Consider the following 17,583-nt stretch of genomic DNA (forward strand, 5'->3'; position numbering starts at 1 on the left):
ATTGTAAATAAATTTCAAAAGTACAGTAGATGAGGAATTGCCAAGAATTTGAAATGTTTCTAAGTTAGATTTTCTTCAGGATGGGAAAATCTTTATTACATTTTTTTTTTATGATAATGAAGAGAGATTGCTTTGATAGAATATTTTGAATGAATGTGAAAAAAAAAATCTAATGAATTTGGTTGGAATAAGTATCTTCAGAAGAAAACTGACATGACTTCTATATATAAAAGTGACCTTGTTTGTTTGTTTGAGAAACGGTTTCTACCAAACCCCTGTCAACTTTTTGGTCTACAGACTTGAAACTTGATATCTTGGATTTGAGTCTGTGAAACAAATTCGGTTTGGTCTTTAGCCGGTAAAAATAGTTGCTAAAGGGTCAAAATTGAAAAAACTATTGGAACTTGGCAGATTAAGTTGACTGAATGTGCTGATTAAATAAAGGGTTCCATTTGAAATACTGTAGATTTCAAAGTTCGACAGAAAGTCGATGGTTACATCAACCAAAACATCAAAATAACACTCAAGATGTGAACAGTAGTCCGAAGAATTCAAATATGAAGGAGAAAGGCTTGCAATGAGGATTTTTTTTTTTTTTTTTTTTTACTTGGGAGTTACCACTTATCGAGACCCAAAAGCTACTCAAGTATAAGGGTTAATGATTTAAGATGGTAATGCAGTAATCGTTAATGGTGTAAATTGGGTAGAATGATTATTTATGGGGAGGCTCAACAAGAACTTGTTTACATTGAATTTGACGGCTACCATGTTCTGAAAATCCATTAAAACAGCTGCAGTATTGTATAGCCAAAATATGTGGGCTTATATCAAGCCTTAATTATCCTTGATTAGTCAGCAAAACAAATCATTTGCATATTTGGGTGCAGCATACTTGTCTCGGTTGTGCCTCTACAACTGCATATTTGAGATAACCACCATCTTCTTTCCATCAGATACGACGATGCTTCAATTGGCACTGGAGGCAGTGAGCAATTCATTGTTCATATCAGCCCCACTCCAATGCAATCATATCGGTCAATCCTTTCTTTCGTTATTTCAGTGGAAAGTGTTCGACTGAACTTCAATCTTCGGTTTCATATTTTAAGACATTCACAGCAAGAGCTTTTCTTCCTAATACAATTGAAAATATCTTTTCTTTATGCCTAACATTAAATGGAACTTTGAAGTTTTTTCCAAGAAATTCCCATCCATTGAACAACACCTTACCGAAGGATTGCTTCCCTGTAGACATGTTTCTCTTGAACTCTAATGTCAACAAATACTTGTCATGAGTCGATTTAATAATTGTCTTCATTCCATTCACTTTTTTTTTTTTTTTTCAATCCTCTTGTGATATTCTTTGTCAACTGACAGTCCATCTCAGTAACTCTTATCCACAAGTGGCTTTTGACCTTGATAAATGGTGAATCAATAAAAAATAAAATATCAAGATTTTGCCTTATTTACACGAAAGGATCAAGATTTAGGATTAATCTTTGAGGTTTACACTGCCCCTGATATGGTAGGAGGACCAAAGTAGACTTCATCTTTATTTTTGCAGATGTCTGTGAGGATTCAAGACGAGCCCAATTGTCAGATCCTCTTTTTATAAAAAAGAGGCCAATAAAGTCATACATCTTTCTGCTTGTTTTTAGGTTCACTCTTGTAGATGTTGTTTTAATCTCTCCCTCCATGATCCTTGCCACCCCCTTATATCTATATTGATACATGGACCTGTTAAGTCAAGTTCTTTCACCGTTTATAAAAGGTCAACCAGTGAATAAGGTGGTTGATTTTACACTTGAAAAGAAAGAAGTGTTTGTAGCAAGTTTTTCTGGGGGTTTTTTTTGTTGTTTTTAAGATAATTAAAAAAAGATAAAGATTTTCCTTTTCAACTGTCTCTTTTAAAGGACCTTTTTGCTTTGATTGTCCTCGGTTAGCGTTCTCGCAATATTAGAATTGTAACTTTCCTATGATATCAGAATAAATGAAGTCTACCACTGTATGAGAATAAATAAAGCACTCTATATAACAAACTAGCTGAAGAACCAGGCGTTGCCAGGTTGTATTTGATATTTGAATATTCCGTCCTTATACATAATTATCCTATTGATTAAACAAAACATAAATTTATAATGGCTTCTTTTTCCACATCCGCCTATGAGGTAGGAGCAGTAGGTGTGTTTTATCGCCAGTAGGCTTAATCTTTTTTTCTAGTATAATCTTATCTTTTAGTCCTTATTTCAAAATATGATGTAATAATTGCACTTTTATACTAGCAGTTCAGCCCAGCTTTGCTCGGGCTCTATGTACTGTTCATAACTTTATGTGCATATGTGTATATACATTAAAATGTTTGACTCCTGTCTAGGTAACCTACATCTTAAATTTCAAGTGTTTGAACCCAAAATTGGCGGAGGAGTTTGGTAGTCTTCAAAGGTCAATTCTTTCAACTTTGGCCTCTTGGCAGCCAAATTTTCGGCTAAAAATCGATTAAAAAGCTTGCCCTATGTCTGAATACACTTTATGGAAAATTTCAAATATTTAAACCAAAAAATGGCTGAGTAATTTGGTATAGTCCGCAGAGGTCAATTTTTAAATTTTGACACCTTAACATTTGTTTTGGGCTCAAATCAAATTAAAAAGTTAGATCCATGTCCAAGTAACATACATCTAAAATTTCAAGTGTTTAGACGCAAAATTGGCAGAGGAGTTTGGTAGAGTTTTCAAAGGTTAAATCATTGAACTTTGACCAGCCAAATTTCTGGCCGAAAACAGATTAAAGATTTCCCAAATATCAATACCCCTTATGTCAAATCTCCAGTCTTTAGACTGAAAATTGACAGAGTAGTTTGGTAGGGAAATGTACACACACACACACACAATTTCACTTCTATAGATATACTAGCATTTCAGCCCGGCATTGCCCGGGTGTTTGGAGGTGTATGTTGAGCAGCAAAAAAAAAAGTAGTCAATTTTTTTTAACTTTGACCCCTATTATGACCCCTTAAAATTTATTGTTTTGGGTTCAAATCAAGTTATTAAGTTAGATCCATGTCCAAGAAACCTATATCTAAAATTTCAAGTGTTTAAACCCAAAATTGTCGGAGAAGTTTGGTAGAGTTCTCAAAGGTCAAATCGTTGAACTTTGACCCCCTTAACAGCCAAATTTCTGGCCAGAAACCGATCAAAGATTTTCCCAAATCTCAGTACCCGGTATATCAAATTTCGAGTCTGTAGACTTAAAATTGACAGTTATTGCGACGGGGAAATGTACACACACACACACACACACACACACACACACACACACACACACACACGTTCACTTTTATAGATATATAGATAGATCATAGTGTATATCTGAAAATGTTAAATCTTTTGTTTTTAACTGTTTAATGTACAATATATATAAAGATGACATTAAATTTTAATCATTTCATTAACAAAATAGATTACTAGTTTCAAGCAGTTTAAAATATCTGAACACTGGTAAATGTACCTGTCGCATTAATTTTGAAGAACCTCCACATGAACATTTTGGTGTGACCTAACAGGTGCTTGGATATAGAATTTTTCAGGACTTCCAATGCGTGAGCAACCAACATAAACTGTCCATGAAAAAAAAAGCAAGGTGTCTGAAGATCAAGACCAACAACTTTGCGGCTTTGTCCTTGAGCTTTATATATAGACATAGTAAAACTAATTTTTATTGGGAACTAGTAGTTCAACCCGGCTTTGCTTGGGCCCTATGTACTGTAAATAACATTATATGCATATGTATATATTTAAGTGTGCATATGTATATATTTAAGTGTGCATATTTATGGTAATGCCTTTCTATATAATACGCTTCCTTAACTACCATAGAGAAAAGTTGCTAAAGATTGCAGAGGTCAAATTTTCTTTTACTTTGACTCTAATTTTGACCCGTTAACATTTGTTTTGGGCTAAAATCAAATTAAAATGTCTGACCCATATCTAAGTAACTTACATCTAAAATTTCAAGTGTTTAGACCCCAAAATTGGTGGAGAGACAATTTCATACCCTCGAAAAAGTTCCAGCAAAAACCTAACAGCCGGCCATGGTTTTCTCCAGAATGTTCTGCTGCTATTGCGCAAAGAAATCACTTTTTGCACTGCTTCCAACGTAATAGATGTATGGAAACTAAAGCCGTTTCAGGACTGCCAGCAACCATTGTAAGAAAGTAATAAAGAACGCTAGAGAGTTGTATGCTCAGTCCGTCAAGTCCAAAGTAGCTGAGCAGCGGCTTGGTTCCCACCAGTTTTGGCAAATAGCAAGCAGAATCCTGAACAGAAGTATGTGCTCTATCCCAACTATCATCAATGGACCTGAGTTAATCTCGTCAGCATTAGACAAAGCCAAACTCTTTGCCAAAAATTTTGCAGCCAATTCTACCCTTTGTGACCAAGGCCGCCAACCCCCAATATTTCCTCCTTTATCAGAAAACACACTATGTGATATACAAATATCTGTATGTGATGTTGCCAAGCTAATCAAAAACCTTGATTCCAGTAAAGCAACTGGCCCTGACGGTATTCCAATTATAGTACTCAAAAAACTTCAACCAGAACTAGCGCTCATACTTAGAAAACTGTTTAAACGTTGTCTTAAGGAGAATTGCTTCCCATCACCCTGGAAAATCTCATCAGTATCCCCTGTATTTAAGAATTCAGGTGATCGTTCATCCCCCTCTCAGTACAGGCCAATAAGTCTCCTGTGCATCATGAGTAAGTTGCTGGAATCTGTGTTAAATACAGAAGTAATCAACCATCTCAACAAAAATAACCTTCTTAGTGACACTCAATATGGTTTCCGTTCTGCTAGATCTACAGCAGATGTGCTTAGTTATATCTCATAGGATTAGCAAATCTCTCGACGGAGGCAACCTTTCTAGGGCAATTGCTCTTGACATATCTAAGGCCTTTGATAGGGTATGGCATAAAGGTTTACTTCACAAGATCTCCAGCTATGGTATTGCTGGAAATGTCTTAATTATTAAATCATTTCTCTCTGATAGGTTCATAAGAGTAGTAGTTGATGGGCAAAAATCAGAAGCTCACAGTATAAATGCTGGAGTCCCTCAGGGGTCCATCCTGGGCCCAACTCTTTTCCTGATCTACATTAATGATCTTCCAAATCACATCCTTACATCATTCGTAGATGTTTTTGCTGACAACACTACCATTTATGGTAGCACATCTAAGACAGTAAACGACCAAGTTCTCTCCAATTCTCTCTCCTCTGATCTTGATCACGGTGTTCAATGGGGAAAGAAGTGGCTGGTTACTTTTAATGCATCTAAAACCAAGCTTTTATCTTTACATCATCAACGTTCTGATCCCCATCTGGCATCAATTAAAATGAATGGCTCTCGTCTTGGGGAGGCCTCAAGTTTTGACAGGCTTCTGGGCTTGACCTTTACTCCTGATCTTAAATGGAATACGTACATCAAATCTGTTGCCAAGGCCGCTGGAAAAATGGTCAGATCCTTCTATTGATCCAGTAGATATCTTACTGCTGATGCAATTCTCTATCTATATAAGAGCCAGATACGTCCAAGGATGGAATACTGTTGCCACATATGGACAGGAGCTGCTAGAAAGGACTTGTCCTGCCTTGATAGGGTTCAAAATAGACTTTGTGGCCTGGTAGGAAATGTCCTTTTCTCTTCGCTGCAACTTCTATCTCACAGAAGAGATGTTGCGAGTTTCTCTGCTTTATCGTTATTTTCATGGAAAGTGTTTGACTGAGCTTCAATCTATGGTCCCCCCTCGCCAAACTTTCACAAGAAACACTCGACTAGCTGAAAACACTATCAATAATTCTCCTCACTCTTTATCTGTGCCTAAACCTAAACATAGATTCCATGATCAAAGCTTCTTTCTTAGAACTGCATGCCTGTGGAATTGTCTTCCGTTTTCCTGCTTTCCAGCTGTCTAATATGGTTGCCTTCAAGTCCAACGTGAACAAATTTCTGATGAGCCGTTCCACTTAAGTTAACAAATTTACCAAACTTCCATTACTATCGATTACTATATTGTCCTTTTGACTACTGTGCACTCTTTAATCCTTGTCCTTGAGTGGCCTATCGGCCTTGATAAGTGGTGACGCCTATGTAAAAAAAACAACAAAAACCTATATCTAAAATTTTAAGTTTTTAGACCCAAAATTGTTAGAGGAGTTTAGTAGCGTTCTCAAAGGTCAAATCGTTGAACTTTCACCCCTTAACAGCGAAATTTCAGGCCGAAACCCGATTAAAGATGTTCCCAAATCTCAATACCTTAGATGTCAAATTTCGAGTCTGTAAACCAAAAATTGACAGTTATTTGGTAGGGAAATGTACACACACACACACATTTTCACTTTTATAGATATATAGATTGTAAACGCTTGAACTAAAATGGCATGTCAGAAATAAGGGGAATCACCTAAAATTTTCCAGTTATTATAATGGCTTCCAGAACATTAGTTTTTAAAGAATTTATTGCTGATTGTGTGCCAGTACACAGTTTAGATGGATCAAGATTTCTTAACATAACTGGAGCTCCTTTCTTCAATATCAGGTTTTGATGTGGCATTCCAAGTGATTGTAGTGAATTGTACGAGAAATTCTACTGCTTGATCTTCATCAATAACGCTATAGATTGATAAATCTTGCAAAAGATTATAAATGATCACATCAACAGCATCATTTCTAGGGGTCAAGATTGCTCTTTCACGAAGCCATCCAACATTGCAGAAATATTTAGCAATATCTTGAAAACCTTAGTCATCAGGTCATCAGTTGAATTTACTGTTTGGCCACATGGTAATTTGAGCAATTGGAGATCTCTATTCAATGTTATTGACCCAGTACTAATGAAAAGGTGATTTGAGAAAAGTGCTGCAGACTGATCATCAAATGTGTCCTCATAATATTCTCCAAACTGGAAACCAAAAATTTGGTTACCATGCAGTATTGCAGAAGTACTGGATTGTCATATCACATTTTAAATGGAAAGAAAGAATTCGGAACTGAATCAAACATTCGGTTCCCAAGGACAACAGCAGTTTGTTTACTGGATAAACCACTTAGTGCAGACTATACAACGTTTTGTTAGACCTATATCTCTTACCATTCTAAGGGTAACTTATAGTAATATCATAATCTATATATTAATATGATAGCATGTATTATTTTGTGTCACGCTTACATCCAGCTCGTTTATGTACTTCCATTTCTTGTCATAAATAATTTTACCAAGAATTCTTCATAAGTCTTGGTTTAGATTATTGCTGAAGGATCTAAAGTTATATATATACATATATATACATGTTTGGGATTCGGTTTCGATTCAAACTGATGAACCCAAGTCCTGTAGATATATATATATATATATATATTTTTTTCTTCTTTTTTTGAAATCGCAACTTTAAAATATATAAAGATCCATAGAACATTAACTCTATAATAATATATACAAAATCTGCAAAAAGTAAAATACTATATTTAAGCATATTTTACGACCTGGCTATGCTAGGCGTCCCTGCTAGCTTGGAAAAATACTTTTGCAGTTTTAACAAGATATTAAAATAAATAGTAATATTATTGTACAATAATATCAGTGTCTCCATTTACGCTGAACATCTACAGAATGCCAACATAAATATATTACATATGATTCTGTTCCCTGTGGAATTTCCACAGGTCCCGCTAGTTAAATATTAATGTAAATTTCTGGTGTAGTATGATTTAGAATTATACTTACAATATTGTTATTACTTGGCAACTGCTGCTTAGCACTTCCAACACTGTGAGGTGGATGAACATAAACTTTATAAAATTTGTTTTTGAGCAAATTCAAATTTTATTGAATTTCGTTTAAAAATGATAGGCAAGTGAATGATTGCTTTCGTGTCAAACTTTCATTGGTTGATTTCAGTTTTGTGGCAGTTTTTGGGTTGTACATGTCGATTTTTATAGGTTTCCGGATATGCTGACAACAAATATAACAGTTAAATTTGGAGCTCGGAAGTCGTTTATCAGATATGAAAAAATATATATAATGTAAAAGCTAATGCAATCTCTGACAGCCATTTTTGTTTTTACAACTGAGTAATTAGTAATGCGTGTAACCGAAGCAGATGACAAAGCAAATATTCCCGCCTCCAACTCCTATGAAAAAGTATGGGGTGTTTATTCCGAAAGCTGTTAACATGGGAAGGTTGGGAGTGTTTATTCCAAAAGTTGTTACACATGCGCATCACTAATTCTTCGGTTGTGAAAAAAATGGCTGCAGGAATTACATTAATTTTTTCATTGGATAACAAATGTTTTCATATTTGGTAAACTACTTATCAGCCGCAAATTGAACTGTAATATTCATTGTCGGCATACTCGAAAACTTATAAAGTCCATATTTCGAATATTGTAGTTAGTGTAAAAAAAAAAAAAAAATAATCAAAAAACATTGTATTTTAGTAAGAGGCCAATTATTTTAAGTGTCATTGAAATATTTTCTCAAAATTTAGTGATTTATTTATATTGGTTTTGAAAATTTCTATTTTGTATTAAAATAAACAATTATTTTGTGTTGTCATAATTGGCTTAATATTTGAATTCAGTACATGTGTAAGGAAAACCTAAAAAACACAACACACATTTGAAAACTTTAGAATTTTGGTTTTAAATAAATTTGTTTAATCGATGAATGAATAATAAGAGAATATATAAAAATGTCTTCGTCTTATTTTTGTACAAAAAAGAAAAGGAGAAATTTTTTATAAAAAAGTTATTTAAAGTAAAGGAAAAGCTATTTGGAGATTAGAGAGTGATCTAAAGGGAACAGGAGTAACAATTTAATTTAAAGAAAAATAACATTAAAGTAAGGCTACACTATAAATTACATTTTCATGCTTTTTATTAGTTCTCTTAATTTTTTCAATTGTTTGGGGTGTATCAACGTTGTCCGCAGTGAAAGTGATCAATATCCTTGTGTGTTCCAAACAGAACTTCATGTTGACTTGGGCAATATCAGGTATCCATGCTACTATCATATATGTCAACTAAAAAAAAATTAAAATTGTGACTGCGAGGCAGGGTGGGGGGCGTTGCCCAATCATTAACAACAAAAAAAAAAAAACGAATTCTGGTGCCATCAGCCAAAAGCAAAATTTTACAAGCAAAAAAAAAAAAAATGCATACCAGGCACGAACTCACACAACTGAAGTTCGTAACTGAACGCTTTTACTGATGTGTCCATGATTACACACGTTTTAGCATCACAAATTTTAATATTTAAAACTGAAGAAAATAATGATTAATGCAGCGTTTGTAAATCGCAACGAAAGCAAGGTTTTTATCTGCCCCCCCCTCAAAGAAAACGATATTTCTACACAAAATAATGGACGATTTTTTTTTTTCAATTCAATATTTTTTGTCCAAAAGATCGCTCTTTCTAACGTTGACACATTTGTGCATGTACGATGCGCATGAGAAGTTTGTAGCAGACATACGAACACACATACATACAGACGTTTGAGATTTATATAATATAAGATAACCAGTGAATTTTGTTGAATTCTGAAATTTTTACATTGAACTCTGTAATTCATACGAAATTTCGAACTGAACCTTTATTTAATCTACAGGTAAATTGTTCTTGTTCTGTCAGCTATTACCGGGTAACAGTTTTAAGCAATTTTTATTCTTGGTTATTATCGCCTTCAACCTTGAAAACTGTCACTGTGACGTAACTTTGTTCACTTGATCCGTTGTACCATGTTGACAAATTGTCAATCCTCGTTTCAAAAATTCGCAAATAATGAATTTAATAATGATAAAGTTCCAATTCATTTTCTGATTTGAAGGAGAAAAGAAAATCCTTGCTAAATTAACTGAACTTACCTCAAAATCTTAATTGGGTGAACAATACAAATAAGTCTCCAACTTTCTACAAAAAAAAAAAAAGCAAAATAAAAAAAAAAATAAGACATCTTTTTCAAATGTATTAAATATTTTCTTTCATAAAATAGTTTCAGTTGAATCCATATTAATTTCAATGTTTTGTAATGAATATTTTATTTTGTTTGACTCTGTTTAAGGATTGTCTTTTTTGTGACCGGTTTGTTTGGAGGGAAAATCAGCATAACGGCTGTTTCGAATGGTTACACATCTTGAAGAACAGGATAGGTTACCTCTTTTTATTATTATTGTTAAATGAATAAAATTAGCAAAGTTAGCAAATGATGCGTATCTGTAGAAGGAAAGAGAAGCTTGTATGAAAGAAAAGGTTACTGCATGAATATCTGTCTGGACTTACCAGGTATGAAGAAAAATGGGTTACTATAGTTTGGTTAAAACAAGCTTCTACAATTTAATTTTATTCAATTTCAGCAACACAACATAGGAAAAAATTACATAGCCAAGGATACAGAAATGTATTAACTCAATAGATATGCATGTACTATACAAGTGAGATTGAGTCTGGGTGTTTTATTTTGCCATGGCTAGAGACAAAAGATGTCTTGTCAACTCAACAAAAGAGGAGACTTTGCTGGTTCGGCTATGCTGTGTTCTATAGAAAGAACCGGCTCATCTTGGTTGAATGTCACCTCAAGTCATTGATACTGAAACTTTCTTTTTAAAGAGGAGAGCAGAGGAAGGGAAGGTTTGAGCAGAAGTTGCCTTCTATGCACAAGTATGTTCTTACTGCACTATATATCACTCCAAAAGTGCAAAACAAAATTGATAATTCCATGACTTCTATGTACTCGGAAGTCATTGCTTAACCCGACTGATTGTACCGTGATTACATTTGGAATTTCATAAACTGGGATATATAACTAAAAATGATGTTTCAAAAAAAAAAAAAAATGCTATCATCTTTACTTTCTATATTTTTTTTGCTCTGCATTTGTGTTATATTTTGTATGTACACCATCTGCCATGTATTGTCATAATTAGTAATATTTTATGTAATGTGCACAATGCTTCAAGCAAACTATGTATACACAATTGCTAACTCTATTTATTCCTCTTTGAACTTATTTTGATCGAAATTCATAAATTATGAAAAATTTATTTTGGTAATTCTTCTGGTGTGACTAGAAATATCAAGTCTCTTTACTTCATCTATATCATCTTTATGGATAAGAGTTCTATTGTATGTTGGCATTGTTCAAAAGGACAACGCGCAGATATATAAATATGACTGTCTTTATTCTTGGCAACAATTATGGATGTTCGGTGTCAGAAGGGAGATGCACACACATGAAATTCGACAAGTTGATTCTTCTCAGCCCACTGGTCAACCAATCGCAATATCCTTTTTGGTTATTATATAAGCATTTGCGACTACCTGAAATGCCTCTTTTAGTATGGTAGTTCTGTAACCACGCCACAAGGGCATTTTATTCAGTGATTCACTAAACTGACCTTGATTACACGTGTATAACCTTTTTGACGAAAAGGACCTTTCAAACATACGTTTAACTTTTCTTTCTGACAATTCCAAGTTTATTTCTTTTAAATAAGCAAATGCCCGTCAGGTTTATAATTTTTATTCAAATGATCTGATACATTTGATAATGCAGGTGCAAAAATTGATTTCTTGACACTCTTTACCCAAATATCCAATATTATTTTGCTATCTAATTTACATGTATGTTTATGGTCTGTACAAACGCACTATATAAATTGGCTATAAAGAAATGGTCACTTTTCTATAAATGCTCACAAAGACTTAAAATTATTAGAAAATGATTTAATCAACATAAAAAGAATGGAAGAAATACAGATGGGTGGCTTGTTTAATTATAAATTATGGCTAATTAAAACAATCTTTTTTAAACATAACTCAATTCCAGAACTATGGTATATTTTTATTTACTTCCTTTCCAAAAGGTAAGGTAAGGCCAAGTGCAGGTTTGATGAAAATATTTCTGTGGCACGAACTGGATTCAAACTTTAGCACACTCAGGTTTTTTTAGTTCATGTCATTAACACCTTAGCTACCATCACATTCAAAACTAAGGTACATATGAGCATGCATTTTATGTTATTAAAGTACATAGTATTTAAAAAAAAAACCCTTTGGGAATCGAATATTGATTCAATTTAATATAATAGATGTTTGATTAAAAATGAATTTTTTTTTCACCTTTTTGAAAATAAAAATTACTTTATTGAAGCTATAAAAGAATGTAAATTATAATAATATACTTTTAATATTTTGAACAGTTCTCCGTCCTTTATTAAAAATGTAATTTTCAATTAAAATTGATGGCTTTGTAGAAATGTATATCTTTGTAGCACTATTGACAATGTTTTCTCTGTATATAAAAACGATGAATTATAAAAGAATGTAAATTATACTGTTAATATTTCGGACAGTTTTCAGTCCTTTATCAAAAATGTATTTTTTGATAAAAATTGATTAACAAAAAAATTCAATTAACAAAACACTATTTAAATATTTTTTGATAACTCCCATTTTTTATTTTTATTTTTTTTTTGTGCTTTCATTCCAAACAAGGCAGAGAGCAACTCTGATATTATAAGGGGCTATAATTAGGGCCATGTTTGCAAAAGTACTATGCAAGTAGTTGAGAAGCATTACATTTAAATTTTAACATGTTAGTATAGTCAGGGAAACTGGGAGGGAATTCCAAAAGTTTAGGAACAGAAACTATTAACCTATTAACTACTTTCTAGCATTTAAGATTAAGAATCTCTGGAATTTTGCTGCTTGTAAGTTTAGTCGGGAGGGGAGAGGATATTTATTTTGAGGGGGTACTAAGAGTTCATTAGAACACGTTGCATCAAAGTACTTGTGAAACAGATGCAACATTATGGTGATGAGACGAATTGAAGCTTGGTTGATTAAGATTTATTAGATTGGAAACTATTTTTTTTTTTTTTGACCTTATCTAAGGAGAGACTAATAAAGTAGATGTACCAGCCTAAATGTGGCAAAAATGCTTCATGCATGGGTGAATGATGGCTTTGTATAGATACAGGATACTGTCAGGTATCAATTTTCTAGCACCATAGAGGGAGATCACCTTCTTTGCAGCAGCCCTGTCAATATCTTGAATGTATGCATATGTGAGTCACACATAAAATTGTACATTTGAACCGTGAAGTGGATTCTTGTTTTAGTCTTGAACGAAAGTGTGCCTCGCTATCTCATTACCACTAAGTATAAATAATTTTTGTTACTACCCCCTAAATTCAATTTCTTACGATGTGTAATGCTTCAATAATGCTACAGTATAATTCTCAGATTATTTTAAATTCAAAAGTGGCCTTTTATAAATGAGATCTTTCTTGATCTTTAAAACAACATATGCATATGAAAAAAACCTTCATATCTAAGCGCAAACCTGATTTTTGTTGGTTTTAGTATTCAATTTTGTTTCTTTGTGTTTTCATGCATATGTGAATGAGAATTTGCTGTTTTTATGCATAGGTTTTTGGCTTTGGTAAATGGTAATTTGAAAAAAGTTCAGTTATATAATCATAATTTTTTTTTTTTCATTTTCTTCAAACAGTAATGCAAAACAATGTCTTGCCCTCAAAGCCAGCTTTTAAGTCCACACGGAGATATGGAGACAAGAAGAATGTCCACCTGAGTCCTGTCGATACTGTGCACAGCTCACCGAGCAGAAGTACTACACCCCCAGCTCGAACTTCTCCATCCCATAAAGCTAACACTGCAAGCCTCAAAAAATGGTCCTCACTGTCCACAACAACAGAACTTAATGATGGTTCTGTAAAACCTTTCAGGTAAGATTTTTAGATTTTTTTTTTTTTTTTGCTTATTTGTTTCATCAGTGTTTTAATTCGCACCTCTTTGAAAAAATTACGAAATGTAAAAAAAAAAAAAATATTTTTTAATTTTTACAAATGTAGATTATTGTTGATGTCTTGACATTTTATTTCTGATTACAATTTTTAACTCTTTTAATGAAATATTTCAATATTTTTATTTTTAAATAACTTAATTCAATTATCTGCTGTAAAAGTTTATCTTGAATTTGTATAAAGATGTAGATTTGTTGTAATTCGATTTTGTCTGAAATATCTCTTGTATATTCTATTTGATGCACATTTTTATCAACAGCTGATTAATTCATGATGTAAAATTTTGTCTTTTTTCTTGTGTTCAGAAAATTTTCTTTAAGTTTTTCTTTTAAGGAAATTTCGAATGTTATAATTTTCAGTATTTTTACAAAGTTATCTGCCCTTTGAATTTTTATATAATTTTGAAAGAATCATTTTTTTAACAAATGTTAGAAAATGGGTAAAAAACTAAATAAATTTTTTCCTGGTCGTTTTATCTTTGATTAATTATATGAATATAACGTTTTTACTAATATTTTAATTTTCTTTCCACCCTTCCCAACAACACTAACTAAAAAATGTTTCTAAATTTTAATTTTGCTCTTATGAAAGAGAAACATAAAATTTTTTTTTTTTATGTTTTTTTTTATACCATAGAGTAGGATTGAATTCTGATCTTCATTTAGTTCACTACTGCTGAAACTATTATGAAATAATTTGAAGTATGTTACATAAAATTGCTCTCTTCATTTTAAAATTTGGATTTGATGGCTTAGGCATTTGTATAGAATTTTATTTAAAAGAACTGGAATAGGATTTTTGTAAATTTAAAAAAAATGTTAAATGTATTTAGTAAGAGGTAAAGTTTTTTTGTTTTTCTTTTAAAAAGGTCTTCCAAATTTGTCTGATAATTTTGGACCTTTTTGAATATATTTGGGGTTTATATATTTGAAACAGAACAGCCTCGAACAAACTCAACTTTTCGTCCAAAAAAGAAAGTACTCAGAAGAAAGTCAAAAAGAAAATAAGTGAAGAAAAAAGAACAAAAACAAATGGGTAGGAAGAGCTTTTTAAAAATATTTTTAAAATTATTATTGCACCATTGTAAAAAAAATCCTCCTGCTTTTTCCAAAACCAAAACACTAATTATTTAGTGAATTTCTATAAAAACAGTAAACTTTATTATTGAAATAGAAAAAAAGTCCAGGTCTGCATTTTGTGACACTCTAAACTGAAGAAGTTTTTAGTAAGTGATAAAATGCAGTATATTAAACTTGAAAATATTAAGTGTATCCATTAAACAAGTTTAAAAGCTTCTGGCATAGTGGTTAGTGCTTACTAATGGGCTAGGAGACCAATCTTTGGCCTAGTCATGACAAAGACTAAAATAAAATGGTACTTTTAAACTAAGCAGAATGAGAATCAACGTTAAGTGGAGTAATCCAGGTAAAGGTGTGTGATAGTCTCCCCTACAACTATAGTTACCGCTAAAAATGAAGCCTTAGGATCATTAAAGTCAAGCTCCCACAAACTTCGAGTTATACAGCTCCATAATAAACAAAGATTTTAGAAAGCAAAGTTTCACAGATAATTTATAAAAATGAATAATAAAAGCTATAAGTTATGATTATTTTACATGCAATTTTTTTTCGTTTTACATATACAAGTTACGTTTGACCAGTTATCATTTACCAGCTGATATAGTTGTTCAGATCAAAAACATTTCGGTTTTTATTTCTTATTTAATCTCATTTTCCTTGTGTTAAAAAATGCATTCTATATTCTTAGAAATTTTCAATGGATTTTTAAGATTACAATTTTGAAAATAGACATTTAGCGCGAGACTATATATTTTAATTCTTAATACCCTTGCTTGGATTGGAGCAATTATGTTAATTATTAAAACGGTTGGAATTTTAGATAAAGTCTTCTAATCCGCCCAGTATGTTAGAGTAATTCTCGCAGCATCAAAGTCCACTAAACCCTGTCATTGTACTCATTTCACCTCACAGGTACGCGCACACACACACATACACGCAATCTGTCAGCATTTCCACATCTTTGCAATGGAAACACGTGCACACACGCATTCGATTGTTGTGTTTTTAGTGTCCACTTGCAAAGTTCTGGAAACGAGCACAAATGCATAAAACTATTTACTTTGTAGAAACCTTTTTAATACGAATCAATCAATATTGTCTTACACATCTATGTAATGCTATTTCCACAGTACAAGTTATCTTGATATAATCTGAAACAACACAAAATGGAGTATATAGTGTTTAAGCTATTTATTTCTTTGTTTTAAGTTAATTTAATTTTTTTTTTTTTTTTTTACTTTTGATATACCGTAAATTTTCAATTTTGTATTGAAAAAATAAATTAATGCATAAATTTAAAAAACACTAAATTTACAAAAAAAATTATAGTTGTGGAATGTAGTTTTTCAATCATATTTTGCATTTATGAATTGAGTTTAGTTCTTGTTTATTGAATTATTTTTTAAGTATATCGATTTACATTAAGATTTGAAATAAACATTTGTATTAAATAGTTTCATTCTATTGAAAACTAGTTGTACTTATTGACATTTCCTCAGATAAAGTGAAGTCAATTTAATTTTGTCTTCATATTTAAAGTAGACAACTAGTCAATTTAAAATGAGTTGTCTCCCTTGCTATTTTTTTTTTCCAAAGATTATTTAAAAATGTTTCATATTAGTCGTCTGCATGGTACCAAGTAATTTTAAAACAATAATTGTAGCTAAGTGTGCTATTGCCAATAACAAATGAAGATTGTTATTTTTTAGATGCTATTTGTGTCTTTGAAAATTCAACAATTGAATTGTATATCTGACATTAAATTATGATAAATCAGTTTTAGCTGACTATTATGAATGTTGAACAGAGCTGCTAGGTGCAAGTGATCCAAATATGGGCTATATTCAACTTTAGTTTGATGCAAAAGAAAAAAGAGGTAGAAAACCTTTGTAATAATTCAAACACATCTGATTCTTGCAAAATTTTAATAAAACGTATTAGACGTTAAATATTTTCCAAATTTCAGTTCTGTTTGAAGTATTTTAAAGAATTTTTAGAGAACATAATCTCAGCACAACCTCTCATTTAAAAATTCGAAGATTTCAGATTTGCATTAAATTTGATTCATAGTTATTAGACATCAAGATTCCTTAAATTTCAATTTCTTAATTCTCTTTAACTTAAACCTCAAGTTTCAGACCTTTTTTGGAATCAAAATTATGTAATGAGTTGTGACCAAAGTTAGAATACTGATTTATTTATTTATTTATTTATTTTTTTTATTTATTAATCTTTGGAAGGAGACATAAGTTGTACAAAACTGCTTGAGGATTAAATTTATCTATTCTGGGATAGGTATTCTAATGAACAGTCCAACAGATTTTGTCTGTATTTTTGGGTTAAAAAAATATAATTTTCATTTTTGTTATGAAGCTTCAAACATCTTGCCCACTTCGAATGGAACACTGTGTAGCCCCAGATATACAAATAACAGATATTCAAATAAGATATTCAAATAACAGATACATAATGAATGAGTGGGCAAAACTACTAAAACATTGAAATAAAAACAATCAAGAAGAGGAAACCAGTTAGAAAATGATAATTATCAATTAACTTTAATTTATTTTTCTAATTTAATTTTAAAAAGTATACATTTAAACAAATAAAAACATCTTTTTCTTAAATTAATA

General features: G+C 31.8%; 1 protein-coding gene across 20 annotated transcripts in view; it reads left to right on the forward strand.

The window, feature by feature from the left end:
- LOC145260330 (echinoderm microtubule-associated protein-like 2) overlaps positions 1-17,583 on the forward strand; it is a 488,936-nt gene that overhangs the window by 255,455 nt on the left and 215,898 nt on the right. For all 20 annotated transcript variants that reach the window (XM_080118228.1, XM_080118235.1, XM_080118233.1 and 17 more), the window contains one exon: positions 13,559-13,793. In XM_080118228.1, coding sequence (XP_079974354.1) covers positions 13,559-13,793 — 235 coding nt within the window. The remainder of the gene's footprint in view (positions 1-13,558; positions 13,794-17,583) is intronic.

Source organism: Euprymna scolopes, chromosome 36, assembly GCF_053919585.1.
Source record: "Euprymna scolopes isolate OS-2025 chromosome 36, ASM5391958v1, whole genome shotgun sequence".
Classification (NCBI taxonomy): Eukaryota; Metazoa; Mollusca; class Cephalopoda; order Sepiida; family Sepiolidae; genus Euprymna; species Euprymna scolopes.